This window comes from Trichomycterus rosablanca, chromosome 3 (genome assembly GCF_030014385.1).
Source record: "Trichomycterus rosablanca isolate fTriRos1 chromosome 3, fTriRos1.hap1, whole genome shotgun sequence".
NCBI classification, from domain to species: Eukaryota; Metazoa; Chordata; class Actinopteri; order Siluriformes; family Trichomycteridae; genus Trichomycterus; species Trichomycterus rosablanca.
Window position 1 is genome coordinate 14,467,356 of NC_085990.1, and position 25,827 is coordinate 14,493,182.

The following is a 25,827-nucleotide window of genomic DNA, read 5'->3' on the forward strand; positions in this document are numbered from 1 at the left end:
AACACATTCTATAAAGCATGATTTTATTTCATTAAGGAAACAGTTAATAAACATTTATGCCAGCCTCGTTAAAAAAAAGTTTAAATTAGACACAGTTCTAGGTTTTACTTTGTATGAACTGTCTAGTTGGGTCTTACCAAAGAATCTTCTTTAATAGATGACTTAGTCACTATAACATTTTGTTTAATATATACAGTGCTGTGAAAAAAATATTTGCCCCTCACTAGACTTCCTTTTTGCTAATATTTTACATTTTATGTTTTAGAAAACAGTTAATAAACTGTTTTTTATTCCAAATTGGGTGGCACAGTGGCTCGGTGGGTAGCACGGTCGCCTCACAGCAAGAAGGTCCTGGGTTCGATCCCCAGGCAGGGCGGTCCGGGTCCTTTCTGTGCGGAGTTTGCATGTTCTCCCCGTGTCTGCGTGGTTTTCTTTCGGGAGCTCCGGTTTCCTCCCACAGTCCAAAACCAGGTTAATTGGAGATACTGAATCGCTCTATAGGTGTGTGTGTGCCCTGCGATGGACTGGCGCCCTGTCCATGGTGTTACTGTGTGCCTTGCCCACCATTGAAAAGTTCGGATAGGCTCCAGCACACCCACCCCCCGCGACCCTTCTTTTTATGCATTTTCCCTGGTTCTCCTAATCTACTCGTAGCTGTATCCAGTTACCCGGTTGTATCTTTCCTTGACTGCTGCAGACCCCTACCCTGACCCCTAACTTTAAATATTACAGTAGAGCAACCAGTTACTGAGTAACAACCATGGTGTTATCAGTGGATCAGACACAGCAGAGTTGATGGAGTTTTTAAACAACTCACTGTCACTGCTGGACCCTGTGACCCCTGATAAAGGTCTATAAGATGACCAGCTCAAACAGCAGCAATAGATGAGCGATCGTTTCTGACTTCACATCTACAAGGTGGACCAACTAGATAGGAGTGACTAATAGTGTGGACAGTGAGTGGACACGGTATTTAAAAACTCCAGCAGCGCTGCTGTGTCTGATCCACTCATATCAGCACAACACACACTAACACACCACCACCATGTCAGTGTCACTGCAGTGCTGAGAATGATCCACCACCTAAATAATACCTGCTCTGTAGTGGTCCTGTGAACAGGGTGAAAGCAGGCTAAAAAAGTATGTAGAAAAATAGATGGACTACAGTCAGTAATTGTAGAACTACAAAGTGCTCCTATATGGTAAGTGGAGCTGATAAAATGGACAGTGAGTGTAGAAACAAGGAGGTGGTTTTAATGTTATTTCTGATCAGTGTATAAGTATTAACTGCTCATAAGCAGCACTCTACACACCTCTCACCAGATGAGGGACACACACACACACACACACATCTAAAAAAAAAACCCCAATAAAAAATATACTATAAATAAATTGCAAGTACCAGATGTTCAAGAAAATTCTTTTGGTGCAGGTGTCAACATACATACATCAAGTTAAATAATAAAAAGGAACACTATATCTAAACGTCTAATAAACAAAATAGCAGCAGCAAGAAACAGTAAAACATCAGGCAAGGTGTGCAATGAGGATGTATTATTATTATTATTTTCTTTTTATTCTGTTTCCTAACTTTGTAACTGAGTTTTGGCAATACGAATGTCCATATTTATCAATAAAGACACCTTTGAATTGAATGTGGTCTGTAGGGACTAGGGAGCAGCGTGTGATTTGGGACACAGCCGTTCCATGTCAGGACGGGAGGAGCAGAGGAAGGAGGAGTTCTGCCTGTGTTTGCTTTAGATACAAACAGCACCAGGATTTATTACTGTGTGGTCCCAAAGGTTTCCCGTCGGCGGTTCATTTATTGTTGCATTTTCGCGGTAAGCACACAGTAAGTAACATGTTAGTATCATTCTGCACATTGAAAAAATATAATGTTGTAATGAGAGTAAAACGGTACCAGTGCATTGTTGTAGCTAGCGTAGTTAGCTTCCTGTTAGTTTACGTTACCCTCGAGGAACGTCGGCTATAATCGTCTTTATCCAGCCATTCTGAAATGTGCTTTTTCTGAAGTAAAGTAATGTTGTTTATATGGTATAAAGTTATGTTATAAGTGCATTGTATACATTGTAAATGTTAATACACATTGTATCCACTAAATATTTATTTAAATATTTGTCTTGAGTAGCGAGCTAAGCTAACTTAGCTCTTCTGACAGGTGTTGACATTTGCAGGCTGGGCTGCTTTATATAGTGGCGCCTCGATACCCAAGAAAATATCACGATACCGTCTTGCACACGCACACGCACACGCACACACACACACACACACACACACACACTTTAACGTCATGTTTACACGCGTTGGTTACATTCAAGATTCATCAGTTCACAAGATTATATCAAACACAGTCATGGACAATTTCGTATCTCCAATTTACCTCACTTGCATGTCTTTGGACTGTGGGAGGAAACCGGAGCCCCCGGAGGAAACCCACGCAGACACAGGAAGAACATGCAGACTCCACACAGAAAGGACCCAGACCGCCCCACCTGGGGATCGAACCTTCTTTCTGTGAGGCTACCCACTGAGCCATCGTGCCACCCTATACACATACATATACACATGTATGAACCATTATGGTTTAGAAATATTAAAAACAGAAATTCTGCAAATCTGTCTGCATACATATTTATACACTCACTGATGAGCCAATACAGTAAATAATCTAACACACAGTGACATGTACTCCACAATCCACAGGACATCTGAAGAAGTCGTATGGTTTTTAGAGCCAGTAGATTACCAACCTCTGGAAGTTGTGAGGTGGATCGTAATCAAGTTCATCCTGGTGCCATCTTTTCATCTTATTTTCTATTGGAGAATACAGGATTGGTCTATAGTTGGTATAGTTGACCTTCTTCCATTGCTCCGAGGTCCAATTCCGATGCCTGCGTGCACGTAGTTGGTGCTTTCAACAGTGGACAGGAGTTTGCACTGGCACTTTTACTGGCCTGTAACTTAATAGCCACATACACAGAAGGGTTTGATGCACCGTGTGTTGTGGCACATTCACAGTGGAATTTATAAAACTCATTTAAAATCTGTCTTTCTAGGCCGCTCAGACTCAGACTTTTCGATTACATTGTATCGAAATTCAGCTCTGCCTGCTGGCTAAGGCTGAGCGGCCACATGAACAACGATTGGCCTGTTGTTCAGATATGGGCGAGACTAAGCTGGATAGGGTCTCTCTCTCATGACTGGTGCAATTACGACCTCTGCTGGCTGATTGATGGCACCTGCACAGAGATGAGAAAAGAGTGCCCTCAGGGTGTGTCTCTGGGACGCTGAGGCTGGGCTGCACTGCACTCGTCAAAGTGCAGGTGATAAGATGCATACGGCATGCTGCCCACGTGTCGGAGGGGGTGTGGGTTAGCTTCGTTCTCCTCAATCGGAGCAGGGATCGCATTGGTGGAGAGGAAGTATGGCGCAATCGGGCAATTGGACACGGGGAGAAAATGCATTAAAAAAAATCTATCTTTCTTAGGTAAATGTAGCCACGTCATTTTCCACATCACAAGCTGCTGATCTAGCATTGTGTACAAGTTAATAGTCTAGTGTTCATCATTTTGTGCACCAGATTAAGATCATGCTTAAGTAGAATCCGGTATAAAATAAATCTCTTTTACATTTCTTTTTCATTTTGGCTCTTGAAAATCACTTGATGTTTAGATCGACAATGCAGTTTTGTGACAGTTTACAGTGCATGTCTAATGGTCTAGCTATAGTATGTCAGACTAAATGGTAGAGCAAAACCTGAATTAGTATTTAGATGTCCAATCCACTAACATTTTATTCTGTAAAGACATCTGACTTATCACACACATTTTAAATCCTGTTACTGCATTTCTGTGACCTTTTGTTTTACTGGATCTGAAATGGGAAAAGTATCAGTGCAGCTCTAGTTTTGAATCCATTGTAGTTCAGAAATGTACAGTAATAATCATACTGGTGCACATATTTGGCATACTCTTTAATATGATATCATATTACTGTTGTGATGGGTGGCAATTTTGCCTGAATTTTTTCCTTTTCCCAATCAAGTTATTTCTAATCCCCAAATTTTGAATCCGCTGCCGCTTGCTTAACCCCCGATCTGCTCAAGGAGAGCCAGACCACCACATGCCCTTTCCAACACGTGTCCAATCTACAGACGCTTCTAATCACTCGCCAGTGTTGGGTTCCCACACAGAGCTTATAGCTACATGTGACACTCCTCCCCTATTCGCATAGGTGCACAAAACCAGTCCTGGAAATGGACATATCAAGATGGAAGTGGGAAGAGACCTGGTTCCTCTTTCCCTTAATTAAAAACAGCCAATTGTGATATGTTATTGTGTGTTCAAGTCTGATTACATTTGAGCTCATGGCGATGTGCTAGCATGTAAAACCGCTGTGCCACCCAAGTGCTTGTGTTGTGATTTTTATCCTTTCTGCTTTGTATAGACTTTTTTTGGTTTCTGCTCAATCCATATAAAGCACTTGTACAATTGCTTAAAACTGGCTCAAAAAGTGTAAACTAGAATTACAATGGAAATTATTTTTGAGGTAATATTCTCCTTTAATTTTTTTGGAATTTGCAACAATATATGTTGTGTATTGATGATAATGCACCCTGTTCTCGCTTCAACATTACAGAGATCATGCAGTAGGCTTCTCAGCAAATGTTGATTATAAAATGGATGGATTTTGTGGCTTGCTTTTACTGCAATTAAAGTGAGCTGTACAAACAGGAAATGTGGGAGAAAGACAGGCCGAGAGAAAGAGTGATAGACCAAAGAGCGTGAGTGGGAGGAAATGTAATGAAAGAGAAGTCATGTGATGCAGGCTTGGCTCATGTAGCTTTCTCTGTGTTTTGTTGGATTTCACTTTGAGGCACACCTACTGATGTGTACATCTAATTATTTTGAAGGTTTAATTCTGTCTGGAGATGTTCTACACGTGTGGTCCCAATGAGGCCATGGTTGTCTCAGGTAAGAATCCACTGCATTTTGCATTAATAAATACGTAGGTGTTTTTGTACCACAGGTCTATCTACTACATCTGTAGTGCATAGCAGTTCCAATATGTTTCCCTGTGCTAAGAAAAGAACAGAAAACCTGTTTAAATTTTAATATTAATTAGAAATGAGGTTGTGAATACATAAATGTCCCCGTGTTATAAAGGCATTCACTCCTGAGTAGATTCATTAGTGTTCATAGCTTGTTGGCCTACAAATGAAATGTGGTTCATTTGTCCATTAGGAATTCAAAGCATCAATGTCTATTTTGTGAAGGGTAGTATTGATGTTGGACAACTTTGGAGGACAGGACAAATATGCTTTAACATAAATATGTTTAAAATAATTGGGTGCATTTTAAGTTTTGCAGTTAAGCATTGTTACATATCTTAAGCTTTTTGTGTTTTGAAGACGATTGCTCTCGACAGTCAAGAGTACACTGATAAGCTGATTATTTGTAAACTATCTTACCTGTTTGAGTTGCAGATAGCTAAATTAATGGCTTGCGTAACTAAAAAAACAGAACCATCAATAGTCTTAAAACAATTTTCACAGTCAGATTAATCAAATTCAACCTTTCTCACTGACAGTACACAACAACTGTAGGAGCTCTTACCATTTGGATCAACAATATACTACAGTAAAGCACCAGCCCTGTTAATAGATTTAGATTTTTGGAATGTTTGGATGCTTTTTTTTCCTGGTGACTTACAAATATAGTCCAAGTAATCAAGAATTAAGTGCGTTGCTCTATGGTCCAACGGTGGCAATGTGGTGGGCCTGCAAACAGCAACCTTCCAAGTACTATTTCTGTACCTTAGCCGGCTGATCTAGCAATGTTACTGTCTAACCACTATTTTCTTGATAAAGTAGTCCCAAACACTGATAATCTAAACACTGATTAGATTTTTTATGAAGTGAGCTTACACTAAACAGAACTTGTGAGTTTTCTTCCAGAATAGTACAATGTCAAAATGATTGTGGTAATTGCTGTAGATTCATTATATTACATAAAAAATGCTGCAGTAATCCTTTAAATTGCACTTTTACATTTTTAAAAGAAGTCATTTATGTATTTATGACCATGCCATTGTTTTCAGTTTCCTCTTATTTATACTTCAACCATTTTTAACAAAGTAATGGAAGACCTCGTTTCCTGAATGAGGAATAGTCCTTACTTAAAAACTAAATTGCAGAAAAGTGATAGACCTATACAGTCTAAAATGACATCTGCCGTTTATTTAATTGTCATTAACTGCTTTATCCTGGTCAGAGTCACCACAGGCCTGACTGCACCTGGAAATCACTGGGTGCAAGGCAGGAACACCATCACAGTGCTTTGGCCACCACTAACGTGTACCCCCTTCCCCAGACATAGCCGATCATGTTTGTGCACACCAGGTTGATAGTAATGCTGAGATTTGAACCTCGATATAAGCGGTGATGGGTTACTGTAATATACCACGGTGCCACCTAAGCTGTAGGACATTATTTACTAAAGTGTCAATGTCCGTACTTAGATTTATTAAGTCATTCGTGGAGGTTTTTTTTATTATTATTTATCTGATCAGTTTGTTCTTTTCCTACAGGCTGTGGCCGCTCCCCACCTGTTATGATTGCTGGTGGAAGAATCTTTGTAGTTCCTTGCATTCAGCAGATTCAGAGGTACCAATTCTTTGTTCTTAAAGCAGGAATACTTAGATTAGAGACAGAGACCTGGTTAACCAATAATTACATTCATGCATACAGCCTATAATGCTGAGACTCGGTTCAGTGTTTTTTTTTTTTAGTGGCTAAGTAAATAATAGAAGCAAACAACTTTTTAAAATGATAATTCTGGCAGAAATTACTAAAATAAATAACGTATAGTAATGGGTGTGTATACTGTAGATGCAAATAAACAAACACGATACCAAGAGTTTGATCTGTTGGCTGGTAAAAATTGCAAAATCTGCCACAGAGAAACACCAGTGTACCAGTGACAAGTCTTTATTTCGTTAGTAACTTAGTGACTTATCAGGATGGTTGTAATGATCACTATGAGTTTTGGCAAACATATTGTCTAGGGATGACCAATGACGAAAGATGTGACTCTCAGTACGCAATATGGCTCTCTGTGAGACTGCCTCTGGCAGGTGAAAAGAAGTGGCCGTTCACAGCGCTCACAGTGATCGTCTTGAAGTTGAACTCCATTGGGCAAAATTCTTTATTTTACAAAGCTTTGTTTGTCTCAGAGCACCTTAAGATATAACCACATGGTAAATGGCATTTTCTTGACATTTTTTTCTCTTCATCAGAATATCTCTGAATACTCTGACTCTCAATGTGAAGAGTGATAAAGTCTACACCAGGCATGGCGTACCCATCTCGGTGACTGGCATTGCACAGGTATGGCTTTCTCACACACACACACACACACACACACACACACACACACACACACACACACACACACACACAAACCAGCTGTCACACATACTAGTAAAGTACTACCTAAACTGTGGCTTTAAATGATTATTTTTACAAATATATCTATAGACTCCACCATGAATGACTATGACAATATTTATTCTGAGTTTGTGATAGTTCATGATATCCAAGATTTATTTATTGTTAAACTTTATTATTTTTATTTCTTTTATTGTCATGCAGGCCTATTTTTTGTTTTTGTTGTGGTTCACTTTACCCAATAATTCATTCAGCTGGACTGTGATCCCTTCCTAACAAGCAAAAATGTTTTCTTTTAATCTCTGGCCCTAAAGGATTTATATCCAACAAAATAGACCTACTATGAGCTAACAAATTGTTACTCAATGTTATGTTCTCATGTACACTCCATAATTCTGTCAACTTAAAATGTCAGTACTGATGAAATACTACACAATCCCAAACCGCAATGCAATGACCCACAATTTAGTGAAGTCACTGTAACTGTGACATTGTCACTACTGGATTTCTTCCTGCTTGCCTAATGTGGCAAGGAAGTGGGCAGACGAAGGAAGTAGGCAGACTGAAACAATGGCAATGATCAAGTTAAATACAGTTACAGCCAGAACACACATGCTCCGCTTACTCATTGTGTGATCTGTTTTTTTGCCCTGCAGATGAAGATCCAGGGCCAGAATAAGGAGATGTTGGCTGCAGCCTGTCAGATGTTCTTAGGCAAAACTGAGAATGAGATTTCTCAGATTGCTCTGGAGACACTGGAGGGCCATCAGAGAGCCATCATTGCTCATTTGACTGTTGAGGTAATCAGAAGTATTTACACACATCATGTTTACAGAATCTTGCACAAAAAGAAAACACTTTATGCTTAACTGGTTCATACTTGAATACTTGAGCAGCAGTTAACAACACCTGAAAGCTGAAACTGTTCTGAAACCAACAGTTCTAAAACTAGCAAACTGATGGTCAGGCATCCACGTACATTTTGACTAGTAGTATGTGTATATGTTTTTATGTGTACAACTAATAATACCTGGTCTAAATGTATATGGATGCTTGATCATGAGCTGACTGTGGACAGTGTCACCTGTGTTGCAGCAGCTTTAAATGATTGGCTGACTTGTTCTTTGTTGATGCTTGGATAACATTTAACACTCCAGAAACCTTTACTATTCTCCTTTTAGCACATAATAACTTTCCGTAAGTCTTTCCATGTACTTTTTAACAGGTGAAGTCAAACTAGTCTAGTATATTTACAGGGGTTGGACAATGAAACTGAAACACCTGTCATTTTAGTGTGGGAGGTTTCATGGCTAAATTGGACCAGTCTGGTGGCCAATCTTCATTAATTGCACATTGCACCAGTAAGAGCAGAGTGTGAAGGTTCAATTAGCAGGGTAAGAGCACAGTTTTGCTCAAAATATTGCAATGCACACAACATTATGGGTGACATACCAGAGTTCAAAAGAGGACAAATTGTTGGTGCACGTCTTGCTGGCGCATCTGTGACCAAGACAGCAAGTCTTTGTGATGTATCAAGAGCCACGGTATCCAGGGTAATGTCAGCATACCACCAAGAAGGACAAACCACATCCAACAGGATTAACTGTGGACGCAAGAGGAAGCTGTCTGAAAGGGATGTTCGGGTGCTAACCCGGATTGTATCCAAAAAACATAAAACCACGGCTGCCCAAATCAGAGCAGAATTAAATGTGCACCTCAACTCTCCTGTTTCCACCAGAACTGTCCGTCGGGAGCTCCACATGGTCAATATACACGGCCGGGCTGCTATAGCCAAACCTTTGGTCACTCGTGCCAATGCCAAACGTCGGTTTCAATGGTGCAAGGAGCGCAAATCTTGGGCTGTGGACAATGTGAAACATGTATTGTTCTCTGATGAGTCCACCTTTACTGTTTTCCCCACATCCGGGAGAGTTACGGTGTGGAGAAGCCCCAAAGAAGCGTACCACCCAGACTGTTACATGCCCAGAGTGAAGCATGGGGGTGGATCAGTGATGGTTTGGGCTGCCATATCATGGCATTCCCTTGGCCCAATACTTGTGCTAGATGGGCACGTCACTGCCAAGGACTACCGAACCATTCTGGAGGACCATGTGCATCCAATGGTTCAAACATTGTATCCTGAAGGCGGTGCCGTGTATCAGGATGACAATGCACTAATACACGCAGCAAGACTGGTGAAAGATTGGTTTGATGAACATGAAAGTGAAGTTGAACATCTCCCATGGCCTGCACAGTCACCAGATCTAAATATTATTGAGCCACTTTGGGGTGTTTTGGAGAAGCGAGTCAGGAAACGTTTTCCTCCACCAGCATCACGTAGTGACCTGGCCACTATCCTGCAAGAAGAATGGCTTAAAATCCCTCTGACCACTGTGCAGGACTTGTATATGTCATTTCCAAGATGAATTGACGCTGTATTGGCCGCAAAAGGAGGCCCTACACCATACTAATAAATTATTGTGGTCTAAAACCAGGTGTTTCAGTTATTTTGTCCAACCCCTGTATATGGGCGCAAAGAAGTATGTAGTCAATCATAACCACAAAGGTTGTAGAACTTTTGCCATCAAACGAATAATCTATGTTGCAGTTTTTATGTTTTTGTGTTCCATACAGAGTCACAGAAAATGGAACAGTTGCAAAATGATTCCAATCCCAAGCATTTATGTTTACAAAAGCGTATTCATACATAAGATGGCAACTGTAATGCTTCAATCTACAGTATAATGTTTACATGTACATCAATTTTGTTTATCTGTAGGAGATCTATCAGGATCGTAAGAAGTTTTCAGAGCAGGTGTTTAAGGTGGCTTCTTCTGACTTGGTCAATATGGGCATTGGTGTAGTCAGCTACACTCTTAAAGATGTTCACGATAACCAGGTGAACATGTGCAATACACATACACAAACATGTACACAAACACGTACACACCTTATTATGTTTACAAAAAAACTGACTCTCTGTGATATTTCTCTCTCTCAGGACTACCTTAACTCCCTGGGTAAAGCTCGTACAGCTCAAGTGCAGAGAGACGCTCGCATTGGAGAGGCACAGTACAAGAGAGACGCAGTCATCCGGGTAAGGACTCATGCCCACTTCCCTGTTTTTAAACCCTCTGACCCTGCATTCACAACAAGGACAAAGCAGGTTACATTTGTTCATTTTTAAGGACAAATGTTTACTTTCAGTGACTGGAGGAATAGCCATTGCTATCAACATGAACAGGGCAGGAATGAAAAATATAAGCCAAGCATGGTGTAGATGCTTTTTTGCACTGTAGAGCAAAATATTTGTTTTTGTAGCAAATATTTATTTGTTGTTCATTGCATTTTGCAGCTGACACAGCCGCCCAGGTGACACACTCATCTAATTTACTAGCCAAGCATTGCTGAGATCTCAAGCCCATGAGTTCTTAAGTTTGAATCTTAGCTCTGCAGGTGCATACACAGACATGATTGGCAATGACTGAGGGTGGGAGGGCAAAATATACTCCTTATTATCACTGCAATTGTGGCTTCTGCTGGCTGGAGGTACAGCCCTCCTCAGTCAGGGTAGGGGTCTGCAGTGGAAAGATGTGTACATAGAAAAAGGCCTGGTCCACAGTCATTGTTGTAGTTTATTCCAAAGATGTTTGGAATTCCTTTACACCAAACTCATCAAAACATGTCTTTATGTAGCTTGTGTTGTGCATGTTGGCACAGGAACAAGAAAGAGCATTCAACAAAACGCTTTAACAAAGTTGGAAGCTTGTAACTTATTTTAAATATTTGATTGTATCAGATCTTGATAGTATATACCTGTCTTTAATGAGTGTGGCTGTAACACAAAAAATAAAACACCTGTGAAGTTAGTAAAGATTTGTTTAATTAGCACAGTCAGGGTCACTAACAGTAAAGTAAGCAAACGAGTAACCTCTTCTTGGCATTGCTATTGCCATTAATAGCCAGAAGTTTACGATGGCATTTATTTATCCCTCTTCTACTGAACAAAAGTGACTAGTCAATGTAAGCTGTGATAGGCAAAACTTAGTAGATAGGAATTACCGTGTTTACCATGTGGAGTACTGGTGTGGGTGATGTTGCTGAGTTGTCCAGTACAAAATATTTTTTGCAGGATTTCTATTATTAGTAGAGACCTCTTCTATATCTGCTTCTACTCAGTGTGTGTGATTGTTTATGTGTGTGTGCAGGAAGCCCATGCCACGCAGGAAAAGGTGTCGGCACAATACAAGAATGAGATTGAGATGGCGAAAGCCCAGAGAGACTACGAGTTGAAGAAGGCTGCCTATGACATGGAAGTCAACAGTAAGAAAGCAGAGTCCGAAATGGCCTATCAGCTTCAGGTACGACAGTCATGTGACTTGCCTAATAGCTAGACTACTAAGTACCAGCAGATAATCCATTTCATGACATTTGTGTATCAGGTGGCTAAGACGAAGCAGCGGATTGAGGAGGAAAAGATGCAAGTTCAGGTGGTGGAGCGCACACAGCAGATCACTCTGCAAGAGCAGGAGATCACCCGCCGAGAAAAGGAGCTGGAGGCCAAGGTCAAGAAACCAGCTGAAGCTGAGAAATACAAGCTGGAGAAACTTGCAGAGGCTGAAAGGTTAGTAAAGCACTAAACTAAACGTTAAGCTGTAACCAAAACACATTTGTTTGAAAATACTAGGTCACTTGTATTGTATGTGTTGATTGGCTACCAATGATATATCACCACAGTTTGTAGTTTGGGACAAATGAATGCTTTGATAGTACCAAAGGATGTTTTTAACTCAACTAACTGTTGAGGATAGTGCAGCCTTCATGTGAAAGTCATGTGGTCCAGTGATTGCCTTACCTGGTTGTATAACAGCTGACCCATACAATGTAGTTTTACAGTACCTGTGTGCACCCCACTTGCTGTTTCAGAGATACTTTAACCCAGTTGTCTGACCAACGATTTGGCCCTTATGAAAGTCACTTAGGCTTTTACTCTGATTGTATCTCCTGCATTCAACACGTGAACTATGAGTAATTACCATTAGCCCAACATTTGATATAACCCTGACCATGATATTCACACGTGTTACAAGATTGCCATGCACATTTTTGGGCGGTGGCACTGATGTCTTGACTTATACAGGTATATGATGCTGGCATGTACAACCCCTGGCAAAAATTATGGAATCACCAGTCTCTGAGGATGTTCCTTCAGTTGTTTAATTGTGTAGAAAAAAAGCAGATCACAGATATGACAAAAAACTAAAGGCATTTTCAAATGGCAACTTTCTGGCTTTAAGAAACACTAAAAGAAATCAAGAAAAATTATTGTGGTAGCCAGTAACAGTTAGATTTTTAGAACAAGCACAGGGAATAAATTATGGAATCACCCTGCAAATTTTCATTACAAACACTAACACCTGCATCAGATTAAAGCTGCTCGTTAGTATGCAGGTAAAAAGGAGTGATCACACCTTGGAGAGCTGTTGCAACAAGTGGACTGACATGAATCATGGCTCCAACACCAGAGATGTCAATTGAAACAAAGGAGAGGATTATCAAACTCCTTAAAGAGGGTAAATCATCACGCAGTGTTGCACAAGATGTTGGTTGTTCACAGTCAGCTGTGTCTAAAACCTGGACCAAGTACAAACAACATGGGAAGGTGGTTAAAGGCAAGCATACTGGTAGACCAAGGAAGACATCAAAGCGTCAAGACAGAAAACTTAAAGCAATATGCCTTGAAAACAGAAAATGTACAACAAAACAAATGAGGAACAAATGGCAGGAAACTGGAGTCAACGTCTGTGACCGAACTGTAAGAAACCGCCTAAAGGAAATGGGATTTACATACAGAAAAGCTAAAAGAAAGCCATCACTAACACCTAAACAGAAAAAAACAAGGTTACAATGGGCTAAGGAAAGGCAATCGTGGACTGTGGATGAGTGGATGAAAGTCATATTCAGTGATGAATCTCGAATCTGCATTGGGCAAGGTGATGATGCTGGAACTTTTGTTTGGTGCCGTTCCAATGAGATTTATGCAGACGACTGTCTGAAGAAAACATGCAAATTTCCACAGTCATTGATGATATGGGGCTGCATGTCAGGTAAAGGCACTGGGGAGATGGCTGTCATTACATCTTCAATAAATGCACAGGTTTACATTGACATTTTGGACACTTTTCTTATCCCATCTATCGAAAGGATGTTTGGGGATGATGAAATCATTTTTCAAGATTATAATGCATCTTGCCATAGAGCAAAATCTGTGAAAACATTCCTTGAAGAAAGACACATATGGTCAATGTCATGGCCTGCAAACAGTCCGGATCTCAATCCAATTGAAAATCTGTGGTGGAAGTTAAAGAAAATGGTCCATGACAAGGCTCCAACCTGCAAAGCTGATCTGGCAACAGCAATCAGAGAAAGCTGCAGCCAGATTGATGAAGAGTACTGTTTGTCACTCATTAAGTCAATGCCTCAGAGACTGCAAGCAGTTATAAAAGCCAGAGGTGGTGCAACAAAGTACTAGTGATGTGTTGGAGTGTTATTTTGTTTGTCATGATTCCATAATTTTTTCCTCAGAATTGAGTGATTCCATAATTTATTCCCTGTGCTTGTTCTAAAAATCTAACTGTTACTGGCTACCACAATAATTTTTCTTGATTTCTTTTAGTGTTTCTTAAAGCCAGAAAGTTGCCTACCACAATAATTTTTCTTGATTTCTTTTAGTGTTTCTTAAAGCCAGAAAGTTGCCATTTGAAATGCCTTTAGTTTTTTGTCATGTCTGTGATCTGCTTTTTTTCTACAAAATTAAACAACTGAAGGAACATCCTCAGAGACTGGTGATTCCATCATTTTTGCCAGGGGTTGTATTTGTGAAATATGTTTTGGGTAACAAACAGACTTCTGTTTTTGGGTAGCACCAGCATTTAACCAAATGTATTTCCTGTCTGACAGGCTGCAGTTGATCATGGAGGCAGAAGCTGAGGCTGAATCCATTAGGGTGAGTATATAAATGTCATGTTTTTGGTAATCATAACTAATACGATTGAAAATTTAATTCAGGCAGATTAATACATTATTTTTTTATCTCTCAGATGAAGGGCGAGGCAGAGGCTTTCGCTCTGGAGGCCAAGGGCCGCGCTGAGGCTGAGCAGATGGCCAAGAAGGCTGAGGCTTTCAAACAGTACAAGGAGGGAGCCATGGTGGATATGCTGCTGGAGAAACTGCCACTGGTCAGCCAGTCTATCCACCCATTACAAAAACTTTGTTTTAGATTGAGTGATTTATTTTACTAGACCATTCCATGTTTTTTAAACAGAAAAGCACCACTTACATTCACAAATAAATAAACAATAATCGGACTAATACAAAACCAGAAATGGTCATGGACGACACCAAAAAATGTCCTAATATTTTTTTTGTGGTTCATAAGCTTGTCAGTTAAATGCCTAACATGTTTTCTCCAGATAGCGGAGGAGATCAGCAAGCCGCTCGCAGCAGCTCAGAAGGTCACCATGGTGTCCAGCGGAGGTTCTGAGGTGGGAGCCGCCAAACTGACCGGAGAGGTTCTGGATATTATGACCCGTCTGCCCATGACCGTGGAGAAACTGACTGGAGTCAGCATCTCTCAGGTGATAACACACGCCGTAGCCTTTTTGCCATGATTATTTTGCACTCGGCATGGGTACCATAACAAATCAGGATTACACTCAAGCTTTAAAATCAGTAGTGTATTTAAAATAGATTTACCTGGATGTTCAGCATCGTTCTGATGAAGCATCGATGCTTAATCGTGTTCTGCATTTACAGGCAACCTCTACTCGCATGGGCTAAACAAGAACCCCAACATCGTGGATGCTGCCCTCACCTGACCAACATCTCAATGTGTAACTGCATGACTGTTTATTTCCTGGAGCCTTATGTTAGTGGTAGAATTTGTGGGGGTTTGCTAAACCTCCATTTTTAACAAGCCTTTTACATCGTTCAGCACGAGACATTTTAATTTTGTATGAAAATTTGTTGTTACTTGTTTTTGAATAGTCTATATCTATAAAATAAGCATGTAGCTGCTACAAGGTCTGTTATTGGAAACCTTAAGTGCATTTTGGGCAACAAACAAGTGATGCGCACATAGTTACTGTTATTACTTTCTGTGCAAACTACTCTTTGCTTTACAAAGGTCAATACTTGTTTAACTGGTTTAATAGGACAAAAAAAAAAAAAGCTTTTATTCTCCGACCATCCAGAGCAAGAGGATCTTAGTCTTATTGAATCAATGAGTTAAAGCTTGTAAGCGATTTTCAACTTTAGGTGGAACATGGGATCAACAAACCCCCTCTAGCCCAAGTAACAGCCTGGCTGGGGGGTTTCGCACATCGCTTTCTATAATGTGAAAACGTTGAAGGAAGTTCATGCGTTAAACAAGTATTCTGATGTGTAAAGTCTGACGTGTGAATGAAGTCCTGAAACCAATGTGATTGCTCATCCTCCCTAGTAATAGCTGTTATACTGTTAAAACAAATCTTCTGCATGCTGTACTATTCTATCTTTATTAAATCATTTAGAAACCAAACCGAAGCAACTACAAAGAACTTTGGAAAGCCGAAATTTGATTTTGCAGACTGAGTGAAGGAAATGCGTGTGTGGAAGGAGTTGTGAGGGGTACAGAGAGGAAGGGGTTGAAGGTTGCCACATCTAAGTGAAGTTTGTTAAATGTAGGTCAAGCATCAACACTGTGGTTGACAGTTTCTCTGTAGATGAACAGCAGAGGTGGGAGAGTTACTAAAAATGTACTCGATTAAATCCTGTTGCTCTCAAGAAGTAACAAAGAAAGTAAAAATGACTTAATTTCTAATTCAGAAATAATTTTGTAGTGATCTCTTGAATTAAATATTTGTAGGAATGTATTTAATTAATTACAACAACAGAGTGGCATTGATGTAAGGTACCCATATGACTGAACCTACAATAGTGCCAAACGCTCCTCCTGGTGGAGACAGTTACATTTTTTATACTGCATCATATTTTTGTTCATTTATTAGTCTTCATTGGGCATTTTTAATAGCCATTACTTTCAAAACCTACAAAAGGGACTAAAATCTTGGGTTTCATCAAGGGCCACAGCCTGAGTAAACATGTGCTAATTAAGTACCAGTAGATGTTCTCAGTAAAATGAACATTCTAAATTTGATTTGTTAAAATTATGCTATGGGTAAAACACGCTAGCACACCAGAGCTGAGATTTCAAACACATCGTTTTGAGTCTCAGCTCTGCCATCTGATGGGCTGGGTGGCACATGAACATTGATTGGCTGTTGTTCATACAGGGTGGGGAGCAGGACCAGGGCTCCTCATAACTGATGCAATTACGACCTCTGCTGGCTGATTGAGGTGCCTGCACAGAGTCGAGGAATAATGCATTGACCAGGGTGTGGCTCTCCGTACACAAAGCTGATCCGCATATGAACTCGCCTCATGCAGGTGAAAAGATGCAGTCGGTACTGCACACGTGTCGGAGGGGGTGTGTGTCGGTTGCGGCGCTCCTCAGCCACCGGTGGAGGGTAGTATTGGTAGAGGGGAAGCGTTAAGCAATCAGGGTAATTGGATACGACTAGATTGGGGGGGGAAATTGCAAAAACAAAATTACACTGTTTATTACCTCGACTCAAAATAATTCACCACCTCTGTATGTTTGACACTGCCATGAATGCTTAAACAGATTTTATAGTCAGCGTAAATTAACCGAATGTGTTTGTTGATCTAAAATAATACATTTATATTTAGAAGTAGACAAGTAGTTACTATATACCTGTTAGTTAGAGAACCTAGTTTCATGTATATGTGAATTTCTAGTTAATTGTGGGGCTTTGTATTTTTTTTCCTTTGTTAAAAGTCAGAAATCCAAATGCAGCTCTAATCTCAGCCTTATGTTATCACTAAGTGCCTGAATGCACATTTCTCAGTTTTGGACCAGTTACTAGTTTTAAGCCTGGTTGGGACATCTGCTTTACAGAACTTTGGGTGAAATGTTTTCTTTTGATGATGATGATGAAGATAAATCATGCAATCACTTGGCAGTGAACTGTTTAGGTCATGTTGGACCAGACAGAATCTTTAGTGAGATTATATTCAGGGGGGATCTTTGTAAAATGGGCTGTGATGGCTATGAATTGCACCTAAAACAGGCTAAACACTTTGTTAAAACCTTTGTGAAACTTGTCCCTGTTGAATGCCATAGGAGTTTTAGCCATAATTGTTAGTAAGCAACTTTTACAATCAATTAGTAAACAATCTTAAAACCGAATGTTTTAAAATACTTACCATCGGGGGCCCAGATGGCACAGCAGGATATTCCTCTTGCACACCAGCACCAAGTTTCTGAACTCCTCGGTTCGAAACTCGGTGTTGCCTCCGGTCGGCTGGGCGCCATCTAGCGGGCATAATTGGCAGTGCCTGCAGCAGATACTAATTGGCCACCGTATCTGCAGGGTGGGGGCCGGACTATGTGTGGGTGGATGGGTCATACGCCGTGTAAGGACCCTGATTGGCGGAAGAGATGCATGTGCAGAATGCAGGGGCGAGAAGAGGAGGGCTGTGCACGTGTCGGAAGAGGCGTGTACAGCGACATTCTCTCCTCGGATGCAATCTGGTATCTCTCAGCAGCAGAAGACAAAATTGAGTGCTCTAAATCGGGAGGAAAATGGGGAGAAAATGCATAAAAAAATAATAAAACCGTACCATCGTATTCACTTCTCTTTGGGGTGTTTTAATACTTCTTGCATTGTTTCCTCATGAGTATCAGTACAACTTGTGTTCATATTTTTTGACCATAGCTGCCAAGTCCATTAGCTTATATTTCTTTCAATACTAAGCTACAGATTTGTTTTACTGCATTTCACCAGTTCTCCACACTCGTGAGACACGACTTTACACTGAACCAATCATTTTTACTCTCAAGCTGCATCACTTTACATGCATGATTTTAACAGGTGAGCGTTGTTTGCAAGGCACACCAGTAATTCCTGGCTTTGTCCCGAATGCCATCCAGTGCACTGCATAGTGTATTACCTATTAATAGTAGGTAATTAATTTGAGTTCTTGTTGTGGATTGGAATGCAGCCTGTTTTAATCATTACCTCTGCTTCAAGTGCTGCTTTTCTGTAAAGACAGACTGGCTTAAAGGTGGTTGGGAACGACGTCTCACTAAGATAGAGCAAACTAAATCAGCCAAAGTTTTCTACACGATTTTCACCTCAGGCCTTTGTTCTTGTTAGAGATGAGCCTGGCTCTGCATGCCGTCTAAGGTCAATCAAATGTTCGTCATGTCTGTTTTTTGATGTACTAACTTGTACCCTTTTATATATCTAATCTAATCCAGGACAAATGAATATATCCAATTGTAACCTCATGTTATTATGAAAATAAAGAACACTCAATAATTGATATTGTCTGAAATGTTTACTTTATTAAAACTACAAAAATAAACGACACATAACAGGCAGCAAAGCTCAGACAGAGACAAGCCCAACCATTCACGACAAAGATACCAAATATTAGTAAAGAATATTATGTCCCATTTATTATTTACATTTTATTCTCGCTTTTTACATTAAAAAACAAGAACAGACGGCACAGCTGGAAACGGCGCATGCCTAAAATATCTGATTTATAAAAATACAAGTTAAATTCAGGACTACAGTGTATCAAAACGTTAAAGGACAAGTCGACATGGCAGCATAACCAGTTCTGAATCACATTCTTTCTGTCTGTTACTGTATGAAGGGTTCTTGTGGCTTTCATGTCACCCCCAATTATATGTTATAACTTTAAGGTCATGTTTTACACACTTCATACAAATTTTGTATCTCCAATTCACCTCACTTGCATGTGGGGAATCCCACCACGCAGACATGGGGAGAACATGCAAACTCCTCGCAGAAAGGACCAGGACCGCTCCACTTGGGAATCAAACCCAGGACCTTCTTGCTGTGAGGTGACAGAGCTACCCACTGAACCACTGCCACCCCTATCTTTTAAAAAAAACAGTGGGATATACCCAGGCTTTCCCCACTATTATTATATTAAGGTGGGCCACCTGATTAAAAGAACATTTGGTAGCCTTGTAGTTAGGAACTGATGTTGATAAACCATTTCTTTATGAACTGCACTTGTCGGTATATAATGGAAATCTTTTGTATAAAAGAAAATACCTAAACTCTAAAATAATTATGGAGTGTCCACATACTTGTGCCTTTTTTCTTTTTTAGCAAACTTCGTCATTTACTTGACACCACCCCGCATTCATCATTCACCTGCCACCTTCACTACAGTCCTGCTTTCATAATAAACATAAAGTCATTTCAACAAGTGTCTACAGTCAAAGGATGTAGCACTCTGTGCACAGTAAAGTGCATGTAAAGCTTATGCACTTGCTGCCTAACAAACAATAATCTTCCAGTTACTGATATACATAAAGTATTTATTTACACGTCCTCAATACCACAATCGTCTCTTTCCAGTTCTATACTGAAGTCTATTCTGAAATACTCTGGGTGATGTAAGTGAAGATGGAAGACGCATCCAAAATCAAAATTTCAGGCCGTGCAAACTGCTAGTGCAGTCTCTCCAGGTCCTGCAAACATTTAGTCCGGTCACATTAAGCCCATCTATTTAGGCATAATTCTAAATACTGAATACAGCAGTGGTCCCCACCCACCAGGCCACGGACAGTTATTGCCGGGTCGCACAGACAGAAGAAATAATTAAGAGATTGCAACAAGAGCAATTAAATTTCCAATACTCCACGGGTGTTGTTGTCCCCAATCACCACTAGGTGGGAGCAGCGTCTCGTTGCAGTGAAAAAAGCTCAGGATTCACACTGATTTCACATTCTATAGTTATTCTATTTTAAATCCACCCACCCCCGCTGGTCAGTGAAATTATATCTTATATGAAACCGGTCCGGGGTGCAAAAAAGGTTGGGGATCACTGGAATACAGAGTATTCTGCAATCAGGAATACACTGATGTATTTTGACATGGGAAATAAAATCAAACTTTGCAGGAATAAAACTGGAGGCGGACTCAGATGGTACAGCAGTCTAATGTGTTAGCCTCACTGCTTTGTTGCTAAGTATTCAGGGTAAAAAAATCATGATTATGGATTAGTTTTAGATGTCTACATTATGTGTTACCTTAAGACATATTATTTACAGTAAAATATTTGATTTGCATGTGAATCTTCTAGGGATTAAAATGAAAATAATTTGTGCTGATAAACGTCATCACAAACAAAAACTGTTGACAGTGGTAGCTCAGTGGTTAAGGTACTGGCTTAGTATTCAGAAGGTTGCTGGTTTAAGCCCTACCACCGCCAAGTTGCCAACGTTGGGCCCCTAAGCAAGGCCCTTAACCCTTGATTGCTTAAATTGTATTCGATCATAATTGTCAATTGCGTCTGTTTATGTGAAGAACGAGCAGCACTTGCTGAACCTTGCACATGATTAGGACTGCCAGGACAGAAATAAAATGATGCCCAGTACCAGCTTAGTGGGGTTCAGTCCAGACACTTTATGAGTTCTGGATGAAAAGCAAAATAAGCATGAATCGTCTCTTAGTTTGGCCTTGTTACAGCTTAAATCTGGCAACACGATCACGTAGCCAAGTGACCGGCAGTGAACTCGAGGTCCGAAACACCCACAAGCTAAACGACTTGGTCTGTGTGAGGTAAAAAATAACGTCCACAGAGGTGAACATAGGCTAATTCATTTCTGCATGGTTACATTCATTGGCTAATAAGCTGCATGTGAAAAAGGGAATGATTTTATTACTGAACTTCTAAAAAGGAACTTTGATTTTAAAAGAAAAAACAATGAGAACATTTTTGCTCGTCTTAAAAACGTTACATCAAGTTATGTAATTAATTAACCAACGTTAACATGTAATGTCTTTTTTTTGGCTTTTGGCTACTCCTGTATACATATTGGGGAGCATCCACAGCAGATCTGGTCTGCATTTCAGACTTGGCACAGTTTTTACTCCCTACCTGCTGACACAACTCTCCTATTTTCATCCTGGCTTGGGACCTGCACTGACAAGTGCACCTCCCAATGGCTAGGCTGTTCGGCCACCAACCCCCAAAAAACGACAGCTAATTATGTCTGTGTAGTCGCTCAGCCGGCTGATAGCACTGCTGAGATTTGAACCTTGGATCTCACAGGTAGTGGGCTAGCATATTTTACCGCTGCGCCACCTAAGTGTTCTTAAAAAGGCTCCATGAATGTGCTGAAATGGTTATGATGCTCCATGTCTGTAATTTTACCATGTAATGAAACAAAAACAGTATTTTATTTGACGTAAAACAGAAAAGCCCTTGACCAAGTACTATAGTGCTGTGCTGGGTTTTAAGAATTACCCATCACCCACTACACTACAAAAAGGAAAAGAACCCTGATACCCAGGATGATAACTTTAGATTAGATAGAATTCGCTCCACCTTTGCTAAAATCATATGAATGCTATGAGTGTAATATCCAGGGGTGAACAAATCAAAATGTAATATCTAGCCCACCAAGGTGCTAGTCCAGTTCCATGTTATGGCTGCCTGTAACTATAATTAATATAAAGGCACTGGAGCAGCTGTACGTCTTTTTCTGCACTCGAAGTGTAAGTGTGTTTATCTCTGGTCTGTCATGACAGCACAGTTAAATGAAAATCTGACTGAGTCAGGCACCGAGTTCAGTAGTACAAAAGTACTTCATACTGACAACTCTCACTTAAGAGCTGCACGGTGATATTGAATGTAGAGTGGAAACCACTTTTGTCAGACTGTAACCCCTGTTAGCGCTTTTCCACCTTGGTGTTTTTTAGAGAACCGGCCGGCGTTTCCACCAGTTTTGGGAGCCAAGCATGCGTTATCAACGGTGGGCATTGCGCAACAGAAGTAAACAGTAGTAACCTGCTGTTGAGCTGTCGTTACAGATGTTCATTTTTTTTGCAAAAAGCATCGCTCAACTATTGGTGATAATAAAGCAACAGCGACTATCTAGGTCTTATTTAGTGCATTCACATGAGAAGCTCTTTGCGCTTTGCTCTTACCGCTACCCTCGGCGCAAATAGCGGTGCGGTAAAACGTGTTCCACAACACGAGCATTCATTTGTGTAAAATAACCATCAAATCTACTCTAAAAGCGTCCACATACTGTATATTTATGTTTAGTTGTATTTACTTCACGTGTGGTGGTTCTGCAGATCGGGATCTGAGAATCAGCTTCTTGAGAGAGTCGAAAAAGCTTCACATAAAAAAGCTTAATGTGGCTTAATGTACTAAGAGTACAACACAGGAACACTACATTTCTCTCCATTATTACTGGTTATAAGTAGGGATGTAACGATGCACCACAAGACAGTTAAAAATCGTTTCACATGTGCACCGATTCAAATCGCTTTACATGTATAATGAATCGATTATTACTTTAAACAGCAGAGGGCACTGGCGCTATTCACCTCGCCTGGTTGACGTCACTACAGGGTTGCCAGTTTCGGAATTTTCCAGCCAAATTTATTTATGTGAGGATACTTTCTTTATTTGTATTATTCATTTATTTATTTAATGTGGGATTTGTTTTAAATTTTCTTTTTTTTTTTTTCACAAAAAGGGAAATGTGCAGCATTGTTTTGCATAGTTTGTACCTGCCTCAGAAATAAAAGGACATTCATTATTTAGATAAATAAAAGATAAGCACAAATACAGTATTTATTTTTTTATTTTTTACCCCTTTTTCTCCCCTTTTAGCGCATCCAATTGTTTAATTAGCATCGTGCTTCCTCTCTGTCTATGCCGAACCCTGCCCTGACGGAGGTGATTGAAGCTAACCCATATCCCCTCCGAAACACGAGCAGCAGCCAGATGCATCTTTGCCACCCACACATTGACGAGTTTTGGCGCCACCCAGCGTTGCATGCGGAGAGACACACCCTAAGGGCACCCTCTCCCATCTCTGTGTAAGCGCCTCCAATCAGCCGGCAGAGAACGCAATCGCATTCTGACAGAGAGAGACCCACATCCGGTTCTTTGTCCCACCCCCCATATGAGCAACTGGCCAATCGTTGCTCATATAGCCACTCGGCTTCGAACCGGTAAAGCAAGGCTGGATTCGATACCACGCTCTCAGAATCCAGCCCTGGTTGCAGCGCGTCTCTTTTTACCGCTGCGCCACCTGAGCGGCCAAATACAGTATTTTTTAAGAGAAATAATAAAAGTAAACTTTGTCATAATTTGTCTTCAATTTCATTTTGTTTGGGGAAAAAAAAATAATAATTCGGGAAAAAATTGTATTGTGAACCTAGTATCATGAATCGCATCGTGGGTAGAGTGTATCGTTACATCCCTAGTTATAAGTGCTCTATACTTATCATCGGTCATTGTTTTAGTACAACAAGCCACGTTAAGCGTTGTTCGTACTGTCTGGATCTCTTTTACCGCATCATATCAAACAGTTAATCTCATTTGAGGCGCTTTGAAAATATCAGTGGCAAACTGGCTCAAGTTTCAATCAGGTGAACTTTAAGAGATGGAACTACAGCGCAGCAGCCCAAAAGTGGTTTCACAGCTTCTCATGTGAAAGCACCCAAACCTCTACAACTTGACACGCCCACAGATGACGACACGGTTCGCACTGAAAAACCTAGGATTCTGTGGTGCCAGCTGTGAACGCAAGTTCACTGTTTGGAACCTCTTTTTTTTTTGGTGAAAACACACTGAACCGGTTCAAAATCAAGTTCACGAACCGGCCGCGTTGGTGGAAAAGGGGTATCTGAGTGCTGTTCTACAGTAACAGAGGAATGCACGTTAGGTATGTTTAAAGATTTGTTTGGCAAAAAACCCTTGTGAGCAAACAATCTGTATGGTCACCCATCAGGCATAACCACCATTATGACCACCTTCCTAATATTGTGTTGGTCCCCCTTTTGCTGCCAAAACAGCCCTGACCCGTCGAGGCATGGACTCCACCAGACCCCTGAAGGTGTGCTGTGGTATCTGGCACCAAGATGTTAGAAGCAGGCAGTAGCTCGTCTGTTGAATCGGACCACACGGGCCAGCCTTCGCTCCACACATGCATCAATGAGTCTTGGCCGCCCATGACCCTGTCGGCGGTTTACCACTGTTCCTTCTTTGGACCATTTTTGATAGATGCTGACCACTGCAGACTGGGAACACCCAACAAGAGCTGCAGTTTGTCGTCTAGCCATCACGATTTGGCCCTTGACAAACTCCATACATTTTTCCTGCTTCTAACACATCAACTTTGAGGATAAAATGGTCACTTGCTGCCTAATATATCCCACCTACTAACAGGTGATAAAGAGCTAAGTGTTATTCACTTCACCTGTCAGTGGTTATAATGTTATGCCTAGGTACCAGTTATATTAGCATTCTACTGACGCACTAAAATTCTGATACCCCAGGTACATAAACTTCTTGTGCCTGGTGCCAGGGCTAATGATTGGTCCACCCCTGTTTATTAAAACCTTGCATGTAGCATCTTATTAGATTATTTATGCTATGTTTAGTAAGCTATATTTACTTGCTGGAATTGTATAGATTATATCTGTTATACCAACTACTTGATTCACAGTCTGTAAAGTTTTACGCCGTTCAGCAAAAGAAAAACCCTCCACCGTTTTGAGATAACCCACAGATACAGGGTCTAGAACATTAGAACTAGGAATTGAACTAATACTAAAACATTAGGTTAAAAAGACTGGGGTCCTAGCTCTAAAGCGGGTCAAGTCCGAGCGCCGAACCAGCAGCGTCTCTCAGCCCCCACCTGCCTCACATAACGTGCGCTAATTTACATAAGAGTGCTTAGCTCCGCCTACTTCCATTTCAGCTACACCTCCACCAGCTCGTGTGTTCTACACAAACACCTCTCTTCTGTAAAGCAAGAAAGATGGAAGGGTAGGGATCGTCTCGCTGATTCAGCTCTACACCATGTTCATGGCGTCCTCGGTGAGGAAGGAGTGGATGTGTGTGAATGAGGGCCGGAGTTTACAGTCTCTGTTCCAGCAGCTCAGCATCAGCTCGTACAGACCCTGTGGGCACACTGCCGGCCGAGACAGATAGACCTAACACAGGGACAAGAGAGAGAGAGAGTAAGTTTGATTGATCTTGGTATGTTTTTTTTATGTATAAACATACAAATGAGTGACAAATTAAAGAAAAATGTCTGCTTTAATGATTTGGTCAAGAACACGTCTTCCACATTGGTCCGAAATATTTTCATATCATTTCAATCAACAGCTTTATCATGGTCAGGGTCGTGGCAGGCCCGGATCCACCAGAAAACGCTGGGC

General features: G+C 40.7%; 2 protein-coding genes across 3 annotated transcripts in view; one reads left to right on the plus strand and one right to left on the minus strand.

Annotated features, from left to right (window-relative positions):
* Window positions 1-1,745: 1,745 nt before the first annotated feature.
* flot1b (flotillin 1b) lies at window positions 1,746-18,916 on the plus strand. 2 transcript variants are annotated; one of them, XM_062992761.1, is made up of 13 exons: window positions 1,746-1,852; window positions 4,934-4,994; window positions 6,610-6,685; window positions 7,318-7,408; window positions 8,125-8,268; window positions 10,248-10,367; window positions 10,470-10,565; window positions 11,677-11,829; window positions 11,911-12,092; window positions 14,429-14,474; window positions 14,569-14,706; window positions 14,941-15,105; window positions 15,284-18,916. In XM_062992761.1, the coding sequence occupies exons 2-13, from the start codon at window positions 4,952-4,954 to the stop codon at window positions 15,305-15,307; spliced, it is 1,278 nt and encodes a 425-aa protein (XP_062848831.1). In that variant the 5' UTR covers window positions 1,746-1,852; window positions 4,934-4,951; the 3' UTR covers window positions 15,308-18,916. The 2 variants fall into 2 exon arrangements, with proteins under 2 accessions (XP_062848831.1, XP_062848832.1); XM_062992762.1 differs by having other exon boundaries at window positions 1,751-1,841.
* A 6,435-nt stretch (window positions 18,917-25,351) lies between these two features.
* The window catches only part of ddr1 (discoidin domain receptor tyrosine kinase 1), a 38,968-nt gene continuing 38,492 nt past the window's right edge, over window positions 25,352-25,827 (minus strand). Inside the window, exon 17 of the mRNA XM_062992748.1 lies at window positions 25,352-25,599. Coding sequence (XP_062848818.1) covers window positions 25,459-25,599 — 141 coding nt within the window. The 3' untranslated portion in view covers window positions 25,352-25,458. The remainder of the gene's footprint in view (window positions 25,600-25,827) is intronic.